Source organism: Grammomys surdaster, unplaced genomic scaffold (assembly GCF_004785775.1).
Source record: "Grammomys surdaster isolate TR1022 unplaced genomic scaffold, NIH_TR_1.0 166, whole genome shotgun sequence".
NCBI lineage: Eukaryota > Metazoa > Chordata > Mammalia > Rodentia > Muridae > Grammomys > Grammomys surdaster.
Genome location: NW_021604614.1, coordinates 5,805,694 through 5,825,681, shown reverse-complemented (window position 1 = coordinate 5,825,681; position 19,988 = coordinate 5,805,694). Strand labels below are relative to the sequence as shown.

Here is a 19,988-nt window from a genome sequence, read left to right as displayed (position 1 = left end):
AACTGGGGACCAGCTTCTCCCTGTGTCACAAGGGCACGAGGGAGTAAGGATTATTTGATGAAAAAATGTGAAACTGAACGTGTTTAGTTTTGAAGGTGACTGAGTCCCCACATGCTTACTATTAAAGATGGAGTGAGTATTTACGGGGGTTGTACCTTGGCTCTCAGATAACACCTCATCAATGAGCCTATACCATGACGTGAAGACAGAACCCCTGCTCACCTATAGAAAGTCTTTACTCCTGTTCTGTGCTTCCCTTTCGCTTTCTGACTGGTACTGACAAATGTGCACTAAAGCCAGGCCGAGAGAAGCTGCCCTTCCCACCTCTAATGACTGGACACAGAATTAATACTATTTTAAGAGTTGGAGGCAGGGGAAATGGCTCAGTGGGTAAAGTGCAGACACAAAGGTATTCTCCTGAAAGCTCACTGGCCAGCTAGCCTGGCATATGTAGCAAAGTTCCATTTAGTGAGAGCCACTGTCTCAAATACAGGTGCCTGAGCAAATGATGTGACATTCTCCTATGTGTGTGTCACACACACACACACACACACACTCACTCACACACACAGAATCAGTTTGGGACTTGACAAGATGGTTCAGTAAATACAGTCCTTATCATGCAAGCTTGACAACCTAACTTTGATCCCCAGAACCCACATAAAGGTGAAAGGAGAAAACTGAGTCCACAAAGTTGTTCTTAGGTATCACATGTGTGTCATAGCACAGATGCACCTCCAATAACAACAACAACAATAACTAAAATAAAACTTGAAACAAAAATTCAGTTTGACGCTAGGTAGAAAGATGCTGTTCCCTGCCCCGTTCCATACCCTGATCTCCAACCTGTGACTAAGACGCTGTAGGAAAAATCTTTGCAGATATATTACAGATGTTGAGCAGAGAGGTTGAGATAATTTAGTGTTTTCAGACAGGTTAACCAAGGGTAGGTAAGATCATAGAACGTGAAGCTATGTAACACCTGAGGAAGGATGAAAAATTGTATTATTACCAATTTTAAACTTTCATGGCAGCCATAGGAAAGCGGTGCCTACGAACTGCAGCTGCCGCAATAAAATGCAATCGTCTCCCTCAGCAAGGAATTATGACCCTGACACGCCACCGTCCTCCAGGGAGCTGCTTGCACGCCACCACACCGGTCTTTGCCCAGCTTTCCCAGGCCTTCTCCATAGCTCTTAGGTTTGGAGTCTCACTATCCAGCTGATTTTACCAGCCCCGCCCCCACCAGAGCATACTTGTCACAGACCTGATGGGGAGAGAGGGATCTCCAGCATCCCACCAGTCTTTCGGGGGGCTGATGTACATGCACCACAGCTCCCAGCTGTACCCGTGGGCGGAGTTCTCGTAGCGCTGCACTTCAAAGTTGTCCTGCTTGATGTTGTCGATGGAGGGGAGGATGACCCGCTTCCGGTTTTCCTGGATGCGGGACAGAACGGGCTCAGCCCTGCAAAGCAGAGAAGTCACAATGAAATCTCTCCGTTGGTGCATGCATCAATCAGCAGACTCCTAAAATCACCCAGAACGAAGAGATAGGATCTCATGTATTCCAGCCTGGCCTCAAAGTTGATGTGTAAGAAAGGAGGAATTCGAACTTCTGATCCTCCTGCATCCACTCCCCTGGTGCTGGGATGATAAGTACTCACAACCGCAGCCAGGTTGAGGCTGAGGATCGAACCCAGGGCCTCCTTCATGTTAGGCAAGCTTTCTACCAATCAAAATGCATCCCTAGCCCAGTTGTGTTTTCCAGGCTGGCCCAGGTTGTCTTAGAACTACCAATCTTCCTGCCTCTATCTGCTGAGTGCTGGGATTAGAGGCATACACATCAGCCTCTTACCTAAACGTCAGGTTTATATGGTATTGAGGATAGAACCTAGGACTTCGTGCATGTTTGGAATCCATAACCCAGGATACACTGTATGGGTTTTCAAATGTGCAGCATGCCTCTCACACCTTTGCTCGTAATAAAATGACAATAATGACGTCTGTATGGACAGGAGAGGCATGGTGAGAGAACTAGCGTGGGGGCTTATCCCTAGAAAGTGCCAAACCTTCAAGCCCCTCCCCCATCTCTCTTTCTCTTTTTAAGGATTTATTCATGTAAAGGTGTCCATGTATAGATATGTGTATGTGAGTGCCCTGCCCTTGGAGGGCAGAAGAAGGTGTCAAATTTCCCAGAGCTGGAGCTCCAGGTGCTTGTGGTCCATCTGGTATGGATTCTGGGATCCAAATTCAGGTCCTCTGGAAGAGTAGTAGGTGCTAAGCCATCTCTCCAGGCCTGTTTGTCATGCATACTGTTCTATCTCTGTATGATTGACAGTTCAATATGGTTTTCCCACATAGCACTGTTGCTTTTCTTTCTTTCTTTCTTTCTTTCTTTCTTTCTTTCTTTCTTTCTTTCTTTCTTTCTTCCTTCCTTCCTTTCTTCCTTTCTTTCCTTTTCCTTTCTGCTGGGACTAAATTTCCAATCCCCAAATAGGTCATTCTGGATGTAATAAGCAGTTTCATTAGTTTCTTTGTGTGGGTGCGACTATTTTTGTTGTTTTAACTGATCATCTAATTGATTGCTTTAAAACATCCGATTGGTCTGCAGCAGAAGCCTTGGAACTAATTAAACCCAAAATCGGGCAAATCTCGACTCCCAGCGGCGCTTCCTCCCTCAAGGCTGCAGCCAGCATGAACTGGCTCCAGGCTTCAAGGTGTTAGCTGGCTGGCTTAGCCCAAAGCAGATGGTCAAGCGTGAATCTGTGAGGCCGGATCACAGGAAGGAATCACTTTCTGAATTCCAGAAGCTAAAGATGGCTCACGTAAGCTAAGACATTAATCTTGTAGCTTGGACCAGAGCGTAGACTTTGGAAAAGAGTCAAGTGGAAAATCCCATTTCTTTGTGCTCTTTGGAAGAATAATGAGAACTTACAGGCTGCACCAGTCTCTTTTCATTTGCAGCTATTGAATTACCTGTTGGCGCAGCTCACCTTTCTATTTAAAATGAGCAATAAAATATACCCTGGGCCGTTGACTGCCTTCGATACTTTTTACACACATGGTGGAGGCGGAAGCCAGAGGGAAATTAGTCTCCTCAGCTCTCTCCCCTCACGTCTTCACTGAAGAGATTCTCTTTAGGGAATGCCCTTGGCAGCCGGCAGAAAGCAGAGTCACCAAGAAGCTTAGCTGTAATATCACCTGTTCTGAGAAGCCATTCCTAGTTTTCTCAGTAAGGGAGGCTTGCTTTTTTTTTTTTTAAACAACATATGGTATGGTATGTGTGTGGTTTTTTTGTGTGTGTATGTGTTCACATATGCAAAAGCATATGTGTGTGAGTGTAATGTTTTTGTGTGTGCACGTGTTCATGTGTGTCTGAGAACATATATGTGTGAGTGTATGCATGTGTGCTCACTTACATCAAATCCGGAGGTCAATTTTGGATGTTATCCTCAAATGCCTTGCCTCCTTATAATTTTTTAAGATTTATTTTTATTTATGGATTTGTGTGTACGTCTGTGCACCCTGGAGTGGCCTTTCAGGGAGTTGTTAGCTGTGAGCCACCTAATGTTTGTGCCAGGAGCTGAACTAGATCCAGTCTTACGGAAGAGCAGCAAACACTCGTAACCACTAAGCCATCTTTCCATGCTCTCCACCTTAGTTTTTAAAACAGTGTTCTCAACTCAGAACTCACGGAATCCTGCACGGTGTCATCAATCTCTATACATGGTCCATTGGCGTCTGATTGTGGAGAGTTCAAATGTTGAAGGTCCAAAGCCAAATTATTTTGGGCTATCTGCCTACTGGCTTGCTTCCCTTGGCTGATTTAGCTATCCTCCTTATACTGCTAGCTCTACCTGTTGTTATTGTTTTAGAGAACTGACTTATTTTTGAGACAAGGACTCATGTGTCCCAGGCTGGCCTTGGATTTACTAACCACCACAATGACCGTTATAGTTCATCTTGATTGTCACATTGTCATCATCTAGAATCAAACTAGATGTCTGAGGGGGTGTGTCTGTGAGATAGCTTCTAGACTGGTTAATTGAAGTGGCAGGAGCCTATGGGCTGGAGTCCTGGACTGAATAAAAAGGAGACAGTGAGCTGAGCACCAGCATCCTTCTCTCTCTGCTTCCCGACTGTGGATACAATGTAACTAGCTGTCTCACACTCCTGCCGCCATGCTTTCCTCTGCCATGACGGACTGTGTACCCTCAAACCATGAGCTAAAGTTGTTTCGTTGTTGTTGTGAAAAGGTATTTTTTAAGTTAGTTAAATAATATAACAAGAATACAAATAGTTAAGAATAATAGGTCAGCTAGCTTGCTAACCCAAGGCTGTTACAAGAGATGCAGAACAGAGAAACAAAGGTCAATTGAGTGTTCCGGGAATCTGTTCCCATGGTGTCTGACTTAGCCTCCTCTGGAGAAACTCCCACCAGAGGTCCCAAGGACTTGCGAATTAAATTCAGCCAGATGGTCTGTTGGCTCAGATAAACATTTACACTGGGTCCCAAGGCCACAGGGACCAGAGAGTATTCTCATGAGATTTGTCAAACCTCTGCCTGAGATCTGCTTACACATATTATAGACATTTATAACAACCAATTGTGTGCGATTACCCACAACTCTTTCCCTCCCCCCAGCCTTTATCTATAAAAACCCTAAACTGTTAGATCTCAGGGCCGAATCCCCTGTCTCCTACGTGAGATACGTTTCGGTCTGAAGCTTCGTTTATTAAACCTGACTCATGTTATTACAGCAAGAGGTGTCTGGAGTGTCTTTGGGGGCCACGTCCTTCATGAGTCCCCCCCTTAGAGGGGTCTTTCAGTTATTGTTGTTTTGTTTCATAAGTTGCTTTTGTCAGGTACTTTATGACACAGCAAGGAGAAAAGTGACTGATCCATTGATGATAACAGTAACAGTGTGTAGAAAGCCAGCCAGTGATTCACTTTCTTGCTTTCCCACTTTATCCCAGTGGCCTTCTCACCAAGCCTCCCTTCTCCATTCTTCCAGTGGCCCCAGGGGGAGAAAAACAGGTAAAATGGCCCACCTCCCAGATTCATCCCTACTAAGCACTAAGCTTTAGCTCATGACCTACCAGCCAGCAGTGAATTCCACATGAGCATCAAAAAAGCCAGTGACCTGGCCAGTGGCCGCCTTCCAGCCCTCGATGCGTGCTCGGATCAGGCCCTCTCTCTTTTGATTGCGTACCACCTTCACCAGCCCAGGGTAGCGTTTGTGGACATACTCTTCCAAGGGGGCCTTCAGCTCCTCTATAAACGACAAAATGCAAGAAACACATGAATAAGTCAACTCAGATCTGTACCCCAAATGCTGTGACTGGGTTGAATAGATGTCCAGTAGCTAGGAGTACTTATACCTCATGGAGAGTACCAGAGCTCAGTTCCCAGCATGCACAGAGACGGCTGTAACTCCAGCCCTAGTGACCTGATACACTCTATTGGCCTCCGTGGACATCTGCATACATGTGTACATATTCACATAAAGATATACAAATATGCATAGCTTAAAAGTATTAAAAAATAAACATTCCAAAACACCAGGAAGATCTTTGATTGCAAAAAAAAAAAGTTGGCATGTGAGGAATTTTAACTCTCTGGAAGTTAGGAAGTTAGAATACATCTCTATACACTAATCGAAGACAGCTGTGCTATGACGTACGTGGATGGTAACACTGTCAGTTTAACAGGATCTAGAATCATCTAGGAGGTGCATCTCAGGATTAGGTTGAATGAGGTAGGGAGGCCCATAGTGAATGTCAATGGCACTGTGTATGGGCTGGGGTTCTGGACCAAGTAAAAAAGAGAAGGTGAACTGAGTCCCAGGATTCCTCTCTCTTCCTCCTGACTGCAGATGCAATGACCAATTGCATCACTCTCCTGATGTCAAGCCTTCTCTGACATGATGAACTGCACCCTGAAACTGTGAGCCAGAATAGACCCTCTGTTCTTTAGGTGGCTTTCGTCAGGGATTTTTGTCACATTGACAAGGAAAAGTAACAATACAGGATGAAAGGGAAGTGGTAGAAAAGCCATGGAGAATGCAACACCCTTCTTGGCATGAAGCCAGCCTCTGCCTCTTTAGGCAGAGATCAAAGGTGTGTGCCAACATCAGATTTTTTTGTTGTTGTTTTTTGGTGTGTGTGTGTGTGTGTGTGTGTTTTGTTTGGGTCAGAATCTCTCACTGAACCTGGATCTTGCTGATTCAGCTAGACAAGCCAGCCAAGGAGCCCCACGGATCCTCCTGTCTCTCCCCCTTCAGCTCAGTACTGGAGTTAGAGGAATACACCACTCTCCACGGCTCTTTTATTTGGCTTTGCTATAGAGAGCTCTAACAGTTCCTTTAGCAGATACTGTGCAGATTCTTTGCCTCTGAAGGATACACGACAGCCTTTGCCCATTGAAAAGCATGTGGTTTCTGCATAGGCAGGGGCTGGCCTCTCTACATCATGGGTTTGGTTCCTTAAAGGTACAGCCATGTACAGCCTGGAAGAAGACAGGATGGTGTATTGATGAACAAGAAGTGAGAAAAGATGAAGAGATTTGGAAATTTCTGTCAGTCAGTCAAGGGCTGGGATGGTGGGAGGAAAAGAGGTCTGTGTATGGTCCTCTCGCCCCCAACACCAAACTCACCTGTTCAAATGCTAGCCCTTCCCCACCTATAGTGATCTGAATATGCTTGACCCAGAGAGTGACACTAACAGGAGGTGTGGCCTTGTTGGAGCAAGTGTGACCTTGTTAGAGGAAGTGTCACACTGAGGTGGACAATAAGACCCTCCTCTTGTCCACATGAGAGTCAATCTTCTCCTAGCAGCCTTCAGATGAAGATGTAGAACCCTCAACTCCTCCTGCACCATGCATGCCTAGATGCTGCCATGCTCCTGCCTTGATAATGAATTAAACCTCTGAACCTGTAAGCCAGCCCCAAAGAAATGTTGTTCTTATAGGAGTTGCCTTGGTTATAGTGTCTGTTCACAGCAGAAAAACTACCCCAGTGTGTGTTCTACATAGCCAGGGTGTACGTAGCAGTCAAAGGGCAACTTTCAGGCAGGGGTTCTCTCCTTCCACCGTATGGGTCCTGATGTTGTCAAGCTTCCTGGCAAGCTCCTTTACCTGTGAGCCATCTCTCAGCCTCTCACAATTAAGCTCACTTCTCTTCTTTTCCCTCCACATGGTTTTAAGAAATCTGAATGAGAATTTCTGAGCTGGGCAGATAGCCCGAGGAAGCCACATTAGAGGTGACAAACAATGTCTGCACAGATGAAAGTGCTTCAGCTAGCCATAGAGAGAAACCACTTGGAGCAGAAGCAATAAGGGAGATGGTATAAAAGTTAGGCAGAGGGAGAGGGGGACGTACATTCACTACTGCAGCACACATTTGCACAGAAGAATATATCACCACCAGGCTGGTGAACTCTTTCACCTGAGCAAAGACTGATGAGCCGACCAGAACACAGTTAATACGGTGGCCAATAGGAAGTCCTGCCAGTGGCAATGGATTAAACAGTATTCATTTGGGGGAAAAAAAAAAGCATCTGAGAAAGAAATGGGGCTGCAGAGATGGCTCATGGTAAATCACACACTGGGCAAGCTTGATGACTCAAGACTTGATCCCCAGCACCTATCAAAAGCCAAGCTCGGGTGACAAGAGCCTGGAATCCCAGTGCTAGGTGGGGGAGGGTGGAGATTGGAAGATCCCTGGGGCTTCGTGACTGCCAGCCTAGCTCCAGGTTTAATAACAAACCCTGTTTCTAAGGATTAAAGATGGAAGATGATTGAAGAAGATACTCAGCACCACCCTCCGGACTCCATTCAGGCCTCCACGGGAGCATGCATATAATACACACACACACACACACACACACACACACACACGACTAAGAGGGGGCTGAGGGTGTTACCCAGGGGCAGAACATATCCAGGGCCTTGGTTCAATCCCTAACCCCGGGGAGGGGGGTGGGGGAATAAAGTTAAGAATAACACTTTATGTAAGGTTTTTTTTTTTTCTCCTCAAGACAAACTAAAGAAGAAAACAAAAACCCATTTCTGCAGAGATAAATGTTTACCTTCCAGGACTAGAGGAAATTCAATACTAAATTGGCCCAGTGCCATCTGGAAATCCTTGTGGGCCTGAAGATTTTGATAAACAGTATTTGGGAGAGTTGGGGAGGGGGAGTTGCCGCCCGTGATCAGAAGGGACTAGCGAGGGAGAATCACCTGCTCCTGAACAATAAAAGCAACAGCTGTCATCCAGGCTTAGGGAGTGTAACCTGGAAATGAAACGGGTTCCGACAGTACAAACTAGTGGAGAAGGACGTTAGTGCAGAGTCCTATCCAGGCTCCTCACGCTCCGCAGTGTTCCGGAGAGCACTGGTATTCCCTTGTCTCAGAGCCCTGGTCAGGAACAAGGACTAATCCAGGAGACTCGTGTAACCTACTTCCAAAATCAATGCAAGAAGCTCTGGGCCACATGTTCAGGGGCTTGGGAGGTGGTCACTGGGCCAGGGGCTGGGTAGAGTCCATGGATCCACAAGTATAACCGCATCCATCCAGCCTCACAAGCCGTTAGGACTGTGAGCTGAAAATAGTCAGACTCTGCTCTCTCAAGGTGTGGGAGCATGAAGAACCGATCTGAGCATGAGCGTGTTCTAGAATGTTCAACTTGCACTGCAGTCACTGGCAGGCCTGATGTATAGCCTGAGAAGTGGTGTGTGTGTGTGTGTGTGTGTGTGTGTGTGTACCCTTGGTTGTCTGTGTCTATGTGACTATATGGGCACATAATAATGAAACAGAAATCTTTAAAACCTACAAACTATTTGTTTCTGGAACTTTTCATTTAGATTATTAATATTATTGTTATTTTGCATTGTAATTGATGACGATGATGACAACGATGACAATTGCACTGTAACTGAATACAGGTAACCAAAATGGTAGAACTCAAAAATGGGGCAGATAAGGGGTGGGTGACAACTATACTGCCCAAACCAGGTCTTTATTATCACTGCCGTCATCAGCCCCCTCCCACTCCCAATGCTACTCTGACTACTGACGCCACTCTGCCCACAGCTGCTGAGTTAAGGGACCTGCTGCTCCCTAGGAACGTGTGGGTTGCAGCAGCTGGGGAGGAGTGAACAGCACATATGGCGTGTTCCAATTAGAAAACAGAACAACAGTGCCTGTCTCCAAGCTAGGCATCCTCAGAGTCCGAGTCAGCCAGGAGCCTGTGAAAATGCAAGTTTCCTGGCTTGTCTTGAAGCTGGTGTAACACAGCCAGACTCAGTGCAGTTTGCCAGCAGCCTGGAGGAGCCTTATGCCAACACTGAAAGTCCCAGAAGCACACCTAATGAAAAAGTAGCACTAAGTACACTCATGGTGTCCTAGAAGTGTCTCATCACCCCAACCATAAATCCTGAAACCTTTAAAGTGGTTTTCAACCTGTGTGTCATGACTCTTCTGAGGAAGGGGCTTATCAAATAACTATTTCATAGGGGTCACCTAAGACCATTGAAAATACCAGATATTTACGTTATGATTTGTAATGGTAGCAAAAGTTTAGTTATGAAGTATCAATGAAAATAATTTCATGGTTGGAGGTTACTACAACATGAGGAACTGCATTAAAGGGTTGAAGCATTAGGAAGGCTGAGAACCACTGCTCTAAAGACTTGCTTTCATTCACCTGCTGCCCCAGCCCTTACTGACCACTGATAATATTTCTGACTCTGTGAATTTGCTTATTCTGGATAGGTTGTAAAGTTAGACTCACATAATATATAGCCTCTTGAGTCTTCTAGCCTTGCTTGTTAAAAATTACTTCAAAAATACTTTACTCATCATTACTGTGGACAGGGAGACATGTGTGTGTCATGCATGGTGTATGGGGTCAGAGGACAGCAGCTTTGTGGAGTTGATCTTTCCTTCCATCTTTATGTGAGTTCTGGAGAGCATCCAGTGCCTTTACTTGCTCAGCCATCTTGCCAGCACTTTGGTCTCTTAAAAAAAAAGATGCTTATTTTTATTACCTGAAGTGTGTGTGTGTGTGTGTGTGTGTGTGTGTGTGTGTGTATGTTCCAATCTATGCTAGTTCCACTCTGTTCCTATGCTAAATCACTCTGACCAAAAGCAACTTAGGAGAGAAAAGAGTTCATTTGACTTACGCTTCCAGTTCATAGACCATCACTGAGGTAAGTCAGCACAGGAACTCAAGCAGAAACCTGAAGGCAGGACTGCTTGCCATTCCATGTAGCATCACCTCTGACCAGGGACCGCTCTCACAGACAAGGACGTACAGTAGGAATTATCAGGGATGCTCCTTGCTAAATCTTGGACAGCCTTATCTATCTTGCTTATACTGTTGGTAACTATTTAATAGCAATCAGGGGGTTCTAGCCTGCCATAGATCATTTGGTCTCTAGATCAAAGACACAAAACCTTTATATTTGTGATATGCCTGTAAAGCACTAGAGCTGGACACATATCTCCTCTCTAATCTATTAGTATCTACTTTTCTATCAATAATAATTTGATAATTAATATAATAATATAATAATAATAATTTGATAATTATAATCTGAGTTATAATTTGCCATGTTCCATCTGGGCCACTCTTATTCCAATAGGTCAGCCCTCGTGGCCATGTTTTCATGATTCACGAACCCCATGGCATCTTCTTCTCTTTCCCCTGTGGTCTCCTGCTTCAGACCCCAAGCCTGGGAACTGAAACCGCCTACCTCTCTTCTGCCCAGTTATAGACTACAGGCATCTTTATTCACCAGTCAGGGATAACTCGGGGGGCAAGATTACACAGCATCACTTGGTTACCCAAGGACCTCCTCATCCCTGGGACAACCAGGGCCAATAGTTAACATTACAATACATAGCAACAGACTAAACCTCATCAGTTTTAAATTAAGGAGCAAGGTTCACACAACAAAGGTGCACAACAAAGGCTGGTTAAACATGAGAACTTACTCATAGGCCTAGACCTTTAAGTACAGAATTCAGCATTACAATACATAGCAACAGACCAAACCTCAACAATATACAGTCCAGGACCACCTACCTAGGGAATGGTGCTACCCACAGTGGGCTAGATCTCCTATATCAATGAAAATCAAGAGAATGTTCCTCCCCACAACATGTCCACCCCTGATCTGACCTGGAAATCCCTTAGGTAAGATTCCCTTCCCAGGTGACTCTAGGCCATGTTAAGTTGACCATTAAACACCATCAATCAATTTCTCCGTGGTTGTTCTTTCCTCCTGGCCAGCTCTCTGTACTCTCCTGAGTTACCAAAAGCTGATCCCCACATCTGGAAGGATCTAATATGACACTTAGATAAGATTCCTTCTCCCAAGGCATATTTTCCAATAGAAATTGCTCATTATGGTCCAAATTTGTAACCTCAGAGCTCTGGTGTTAGAGGTAGAAAGATCAGGAATTTGGGGTCATCTCAGCTATGTGAGACTTGGCCTTGAATCATAATTTCTTCAGGCTGGATGAGTATACTGACCCACCCCTCTGGGGGAAGCACCTAGTCCTTGTAACTTGTTAGTACCCAAGAATCTTCCCAGTACCAGCCTTTGGCTGCACCCGTACCGAGGTCTCCCAGCTCACTGGGGTTCAATCACATTCATCTCAGAAGACATGGTTGTATCACAAATATTCATCAGGATACTTTACATTTCTCAAGCATCATTTTTTTTTCCTGAGATAGTTTCATATTTTATGTATGTGCAAATCAGCTCCAAAAAATAGACTTAAAATTCCAAGATTCCCAGGTGTGCATGAAAAGATCTTTATGCCTAAAATAACCAGCCCACTAAATATATAAAATGCAGCTGAACCAAGACCAATGCCTAGCTAATCTTTACAGTCTCCTTGATTAGATTAAGGATTACTGAGGCACATCTTTGGGTATGTCTGTAAAAGAGATTGCAGTGGTGTTTAGAGGGAGGAAAACCCATCTTTAGTGACTGTGGTACTCTGACACTGTTGTGTAGCCATTTCCTCCACGAAGGAGGTGGCGGGGCTTGAGACTCAGGAAGTAAAGAAACTTCACAAGTCTGAGAATGCTGAAAAGGACAAGATTCACCAGACCCTTTCCCATCAAGGTTACAGACAGCAAAAAGTAGTGGGAGAGGAGACAAACAACCTGGGCTGCCTGTAGATTTTCAGACCTACTAAGCTGCCAGCAAGTCATACAGGAGAGCTCCAAGCCTTGAGCCTTCATACACCATCATCCCTCTTGGTGTGATATTAGTGATCATTAGCAATACAGCTGCCCTTGAGTCTTCCTGCTCCTCTAAGTAACCACTCACCCCAATTCCTGTTAGTAACACCAAAAAAGCCCTCATTAGTTTACCAGTTGGACTTTGGTAGAATCATTACCTTGGTCCATCATATATTCTCACTGGGGAGGGAATGGATATGTGTGTGTTGGGTCTACCCAGGAATGTCATTCGCAATGCATGGGCTGCAAGAAACAAAACAAAAATAGCATGCCCGCTGAGGACTAGCAGTCTACTCTCTCAGATTCCTGTTCCATCCGGATCTGAGTGAGCCACCTCGAGTTTGTGTCGCTTGACACATTCTCCCCCAGCCACCGTGCATCACCTCAGCTAAAGGCCCCTACAGCCACCATGCTTTTCCCTCCATGATAAACCAATAACAAGAACAACAAAAAATCTAAATATTCTCTTCAAAATTGGGAGTTGGGGGTGAGGGAGATGGCTCAGTGGCTGAAGTGCTTACTATAAAAGTGACTAAGTGAGTGACTTTGATCCTAAGAACTCATGTTAAAAGATGGGTACCAGACTGGAGAGAGGGCTCAGCAGCTAAGAGTATGTACTGTTCTTATAGCGGACCCAGGATTGGCTCCCAGAATCCATGTGAGACAGCTCACAACGACCTGTAGCTTCAGTTCCAGGAGACAAAACTCTGTCCTGAGCACTCTCATTCACACACACACACACACACACACACACACACACACTGAATGAATGTTTAAAAATCGGGATTTTTTTTTTCAAAAGAAGTGTACATCCTGGACAATCTTCTTTATGCGAATACCCAAAAGCTCTTATTTTTCATAATTTTACAAAAAGTAGAGGGTGTAAAGAGATGGCTCAAGTTTAGTTCTCAGAACCCATGTCAGGCAACTTCCATCTACCTGTAACTCCAGCTCCAGGGAATCTGATGCCCCTTTGGCCTCTATATGCACCTGCATTGACACACACACACACATTTCACACATGCACAAGTGTGTGTACGCACACACACACACACACACACAGACACATGCACATTCATACAAATACACATCACATACACGCATAATTACAAAATAAAATAATTTCTTTACAAAATATATAAACATATAGGTAGACCCCTTGGGCGGCCGTGAAGGGTATCCAGGTCAAGGGAGAGTCAAAAGTATAAGGCTGGTGAAGCCAGCTTTAGCAAGACAGAGTCCCTACCCTGATAATCACTGTGTTTTAAACATCCCAAGTACTCGGCTTGGATGTATCACTAATGAAATATTTATATCCCCAAATTGCTAACGAAGCTGAGTAAAAATGTCAGCTAATCAGGAAAGCTCCCGAATACACCATTCAGGGAGATTAGACCCCTTTCATAATCTAATGAAGATGCCTCGCAAACGTTAATGAGGCACAATCCTTTCTTTAATGCTTATTGGGTCTTTATTGAGGGCCACAGGCGACTGTGACTTTACCTATTTCAACTCTTCTTATCCCCATTGGAGAATCTGTTGGAGACGTTTAGACTATAGATGAGGAAGTTTATAGATGAGGAAGTGGAAGTACAGGGAGGGTGTGTGTCACCCCAGTAGTCATAGGATAGAAACTAAATCTCTGTTCATGCACAATGGTATGTTCCTGTAATACCAGCACTTAGGAGGCTGAGACAGGGGGATTATGAGTTCAAGGCCAGACTAGGCTATAGAATGAGACAAAGTCCACAAATAATATTTAAAATGGAGTTAAGGATATACTTCAGAAGTAGAATGGCTGCTGAGAATTCCCCAGTGAGGGACTTGGGGAAGTGGCTCAGTGGTAGAACACCTGCCTAGAATCCCCCAGTGAGGGTCTGGGCATGTGGCTCAGTGGTAGAGAACCTGCCTACTAGAATCTCCCAGTAAGGGGCTTGGGTGTAACTCAGTGGTAGAGCGCCTGCCTAGAATCCCCCAGTGAGGTGTTGGGGGCGTGTCTCAGTGGTAGAGCATTTGCCTAGAATCCCTCAGTGAGGGACTGGTGTGTGGCTCAGTAGAACAGCTGTGCCTAGAATTGGCCAGAGAATGGCCATGAATGTCAGCAGTAGAACACTTAACAAGAATCCCACAGTATAAAGCTAGGGTCATGGTTCAGCAGTAGAGCTCTTGCCTGGAATTCCAACTAAGGATTGAGGGTGTGGCTCAGTGGTTGAACATATGCCTAATTGTCCCAGTGATGGTCTGGGGTCACCACTCAGTGTCCCGGCTCTTGCCTATCGTGTACAAAGCCCTGTTTCAAGGTCTAATACTGTAACAATAGAAATAAAAGCTAGCCTCCCTGATTAGAGATGGCTGTATAATGGGGAGGCTCATGAATAGGAAAAGACCAGTACCTTTATGAGAGGCCCAAAGAAGCTAGTTGGTTCCTTTTACTATGTAAAGACACAAAAGTAGTAGAGGTCTTCACCAGACACCTTATCTCCTGGTACCTTGACCTAGGATTTTCTAGGTCTCAAAACCATAAGCACAAAATTCTATATTTCCATTCTTGATTAGTTATCCAGTCTCAGGTGTTTTGCTGTAGCAGTGCACAGGGACTAAGAAAGAGTCAGTAAGCTTTCCAAGCTCACCACATTCGTAAGTGATACCTTTGCCCACATCTTATGAAATTGTGAAATCTGTTATCTGTCTGTTTGCAGGAACTTTCTGACACCTGATGTGAACTTGTCTTGAGGACATACTCCTTCCACAGGCTCTGAAGCACATTTGCTTGCAGAAAAGTTACCAGTGTGTACCGCATTACTCCCTACATAGGGATAGATGAAGAACAAATTTGATTGTGTATAAAGAACCCAGAAAAATACATGCCTTTGTCCTACTTACACTTATTTCTGTTGCGGTGATAAAATACCTGGCATCAAGCAGCTGAGGGGAAGAAAGATTTATTTCCACTCACAATCCAGGTTACAATCTCTTATGGTGGAGAAGTCAGGGCAGAGGCTTCAAACAGCTAGTCACATCCCATCCCAAGAGCAGAGAGAAATGCGCACTCACTGGCTCACTTGCTTGCCTGCCTATGCTAAGCTTGATTTCTCTATTCTTATGCACTTCGGAAACCCCCTGCCTAGGGAATAGCACCACCTAGAGTGGGCTGGGTCTTCTCAAATCAATTAACAACCAAGGCAGTCCCCCAATGTACAATATAACACATATAAAGGGAAATAAGAAAGGGGAAATATTAGATGATAAGGAAGGGCTGAATTCAGGTGGTGGACACTTGAGTCATAGAAGAATATATAAAACTAATTGTTGTTCTGGTTTGAAATCTTTCATGTGTTTTTCATTTTTTGTTTTTTTAATTGGTGGATAAGTATATAAAAATATATTCAATAATGGAAATGTAAAATCCAGTTGAAGTCCCAGAGCTTCAGAATGGCAATTTTATATAGAAATTCTTTGAAATGTATAGACTTTTGGGTCTGGTCAGTTTCATTGTGTGATGGTTTTTATTTGCAAGTTCATCATTATAAAGTTTTAATAAATATAAGAGATTTTAAAAAGCAAACAAGACAATCTGTTATAGACACGCCCACAGGTCAGCCAATGTGTACAATCCCTACGATGTTCCCCAGGTGACTCTACTTGTGCAAATTGACAAATAAATCTAGCTACCATATCATTCCATTTAAAACCTGAATTCCTGACAGTAAAGGTGGATGAGGGGCCTACATCAGTCACAGGATGCTGGTCCAGCAGTACAGGTTCATGTTTTGGACTGGAAATAAATATTGACCCTTCTAAGTTGCCTTCCACTGATGTAGTCAATACTTCAAACAAAAGTGGCTCATGGGCCAATCAAGAGAGCATGATCATCAGTGTGAGGTGAACCTTCTGGGGGTTTAGTAACTCTGCTGTGTTAGTTACTTTTCTCAGAGCTCTTGACCAAATGCCTTACAAGAAGAGGGGTATACTTTTGACCCAGAGTTTAGAAAGATTTTGTGTGTCAAGGCAGGAGTAAGGGGGTATGGCAGCAGTAGTGTGAGTTTGACTCTTCACATCTGAGTGGATAAAGAAGCAGAGAAAGGGGAAAAGCAGGGGGCACAGCTGACTTTCTCTTTATTCATTCTGACACCCCAGTCTATATACTGCTCTGCCCACATTCAGACAGAGTCTTCAGTTCCAAATTAAACCTCTCTGGAAACAACCAGAGACACATTGAAATAACCAGAAGCATGTCTCCTAGGTGACTACCAATCCAGTTAAAGTTGGCAATGAAGATGAACCATCAAAACTACCAAACAGGATGAGTCAAGGTGTTTAAAAAAAAAAAACAAAAACTCTTGTGATACTAATGCCAAGACACAGACGGGTCCTTCTGTGAAATCCTAGGGTCAAAGTAGACTCAGGGTGAGGACACATTCAAAGATGCTGTCTTGATATTGGGCTTTGGGAATAGCTCAGTAGATAAAGGGCTTACTGTGTGCAAACTGGAGGACAGGAGCTCAGACTCTCAGACCCCAAGTAAAAGCCAGGCAGTATGGTGGCTGCCTGTAATCTAGCACATGAGAGGTTGAGACAAGGGATCCCTGGGACAAACTAGCTAGCTAGACTGGTGGGACTCGGTGAGATCTGGCATCAATTAGAGACCCTGTCTCAGTACTTACAGAGGAGAAAGATAAAGGAAGACACATAATATGAGCACTTGCCCCCCCCCAAGCACATGCATGTACATATACACACAAGTGCGCTCTACACATGGGAGCACACACACACAGAATGCAATAACACAGAAGATGGCTATCTTACATATTTTATTCTCTGTGCATCTTCCAGCTTTACAGACTTAAATAACATACCCATTGACTATGAAGGGCAAGGGCTGGAGTGAGGGGTTAGGGGGAAAGAGGCAAGAACAAGGAGCTTCAAGAAGAATGGAGGAGGTTTAAGAGGAATGTTTTTGTGGTATCTGAAAGCATTTGCAGGCAATACTGTGGAGAGATAAAAGGAAAAAAAAAAAACAAGAAAGCCAATGATGGGAGAAGAGACATTGAGTTTCTGAATACCAAAGAGCGGAACTCAATACACTACTCCACGCTGTGCATCCATGAGATGCTCCAGGGAAAGACAAACCTCTATGGCATTCAATTCCACTGTCAAAAGATTCCTGCTTACTGCTTCATCCGTTCAGAGTCCCCCCCTTGAGGGCCAGTGAGACGGTTCAGCGGGTAGAAACACTTGATGCCAAGCCTGACAACCTGAGTCCCATCCCTGACATTCGGGTGAGGGAACTGACCCACCCAAGTGTCCTCTGATTGCCATACATGTTTTGTGAGATGCACACATGCCCACAAATAAAAAGTCAATAAATAAACCTTAAAACCAGTAATAAATACCAGTTACGGTATCTGACAAGTGAGGCTCATGATGTCTACGCTAGTTATCCCAAAGTAAGATGGGATTTGTCATCCTGCCCAAAGGACAAGCAGCCAAGGCCTGGGAAGATGGCTCAGTGGCTGAAGTGCCTGCCATGCTGTCATGAGCACATGAATTCAACCCCCAGAACTCTTGTTTTTTGTTTTTGTTTTTTGTTTTTTAAATAATGCTCAGCACAAATTTGTAATCCCAGTTCTGGGGAAGTGGAGATAGGACAATCTCAAGGGTTTATAGCTAGTGAGCATCAGCTATTTGGCAAGTTTCAGAAGAATGACAAGCTCTAGCTCAAAAGAAAAAAGAAAAGAGAGAAAAAGAAAGGAAGGAAGGAAGGAAGGCAAGAAGGAAGGAAGGAAGGAAGGAAGGAAGGAAGGAAGGAAGGAAGGAAGGAAGGAAGGAAGGAAGGAGAAAAAAGTACATAGCACCTGAGAAATGGTATCTGAGCCTGTCCTCTGAACAAGACTTGTGTGCAAGATTGCACACACACACACACACACACACACACACAGTGGAGAATGGGAGGGCAGTCAAATATCTGGTATCTGCAGCCAACCCTAACAACGTGTGGATTTAAGCGATAAAATTTGTCTACAGGCTGGAGTGTGTTTTTCTTTCATTATGTTTCTTATTTACTGTGATATTGATTCTGAATGCTCTGAAGTCAGCAAACCTCTTCCCTTGAAATAGCAGGAGTCACCATCATTAAGGAGCCAAGCAGAACAAAACGGACAACATGAAAAGCTCTCAAGACCACAGGGAGGCGTCTCAGCACTGGACCGTTCCTTCCTTGACTTTTCTTTAAATGCAGTTGGCTGTCAGGGACGGGAAAACTAAAGCAAGTCAGGTGACCAATTCCATTTCTCTGGCATTGTGTGGCCCGAGCTCATGGTGAGAGTCCTAGGCACGAGTCAAATGCTCTTGTGGGGTTTCAGGAAAAGCCCTCATGTAAGTGTCTCATGTTGTTCTATAAACAGCTTGTAGAAATGGACATGTCTTCTACCTAAGGGGGACATATCAAGATACATGACAGGGACGTGGAACACAACTCAGTCAGATAAAACTTGCCCTACAACAGTGGTTTTCAACCTTCCTAATGCCGCCACCCTTTAACACAGTTCCTCGTGTTGTGGTGATCCCAACGATAACATTATTTCATTTCTACCTTGTAACTGTAATTTTGCTACTGTTATGAATTGTAATATTCACATCTGTGTTTTCTGATGATCTTTTGGAAGTCTCCATCCACAAGCTGAGACCCACTACTCTACAAGAATCAAGACCAATGCTTTGGAATCCACATTTGAAAAAAAAAAAAAAGGCCAGATATGGTGATGTTTACTAGGCCTGGAAAGGTGGAGATGGGTAGATCTCTGAAATATACTGGATAGCCAGTTTAGTCTACTTATCAAGAAGCTAACAGGAGACAATGTCTCAGAAACAAAAAAACAAACAATGAAAGGTGAACAGCAAATCAGGATCGGAATCTCTCTGTAAGGTGCTGAGTATGTGGCTCATAGATAGAGGACTTGCCTAGAATTCCCCAGTGAGGGGCTGGGGGTGTGGCTCTGTGGTAGAACCCTTGTCTAGAATCCCCCAGTGAGGGGCTGGGGGCGTGGCTCAGTGGTAGAGCCCCTGCCTAGAATCCCCTAGTGAGGGGCTGGGGGTTATTGCTCAGCTGTAGAGTACTTGTATAGAGTCTCCCAGTGATGGGTTATATGAAGCCCTAAAGTTAATCTTTAGGAGCTGAAAAATAAGTAAAACCAAACAGAATGACATATAAACACAAAAACTACAAAACAGTTGAAGTCAGGAGTTCTTCAGATGGAATTCAAGTCAATGGTTGTCCTGAAAATAATGATGCTGTAGAGTTTAGTGGGACCTTACCATTACAGGAAATTGAGTGAAGAGACTTAGTGTGTCATTTTTTTTTTTTGTCATTTACTACACATTTTTATTTGCTTCAAATTAAATAAATGGTTTTTGTTACTGCTGTGTTTGGTGTTTAATTTTTCCCCAAGATTTATTTTCAATTGTGTCTATATGTAGGTCTCTATGGGTGAATATGAGTGGCTTCAGGTGTCCATGAAGGCCAGAAGAAGGTGTCAAATCCCCTAGAGTTAGACTTACAGGCAGTTGTGAGCCACTCAAATTCAGGTCCTCTGCAAGAGCAGCAAGTGTTCCTAACCACTGAGATATCTCTTGAGCCCTTTATTCTTTTTAAAACCCAGTTGGCATAGAGAGCTTAGGATGGAGATCTCTCTCTCTCTCTCTCTCTCTCTCTCTCTCTCTCTCTCTCTCTCT

The 19,988-nt window shown here is 44.2% G+C and overlaps 1 protein-coding gene across 1 annotated transcript in view; it reads right to left on the bottom strand.

The window, feature by feature from the left end:
- Positions 1 to 19,988, bottom strand: part of Galnt17 (polypeptide N-acetylgalactosaminyltransferase 17) — a 422,194-nt gene that overhangs the window by 194,923 nt on the left and 207,283 nt on the right. Inside the window, exons 4-5 of the mRNA XM_028766121.1 lie at positions 5,101 to 5,275; positions 1,268 to 1,465 (exon numbers count right to left, since the gene is read on the bottom strand). Coding sequence (XP_028621954.1) covers positions 1,268 to 1,465; positions 5,101 to 5,275 — 373 coding nt within the window. The remainder of the gene's footprint in view (positions 1 to 1,267; positions 1,466 to 5,100; positions 5,276 to 19,988) is intronic.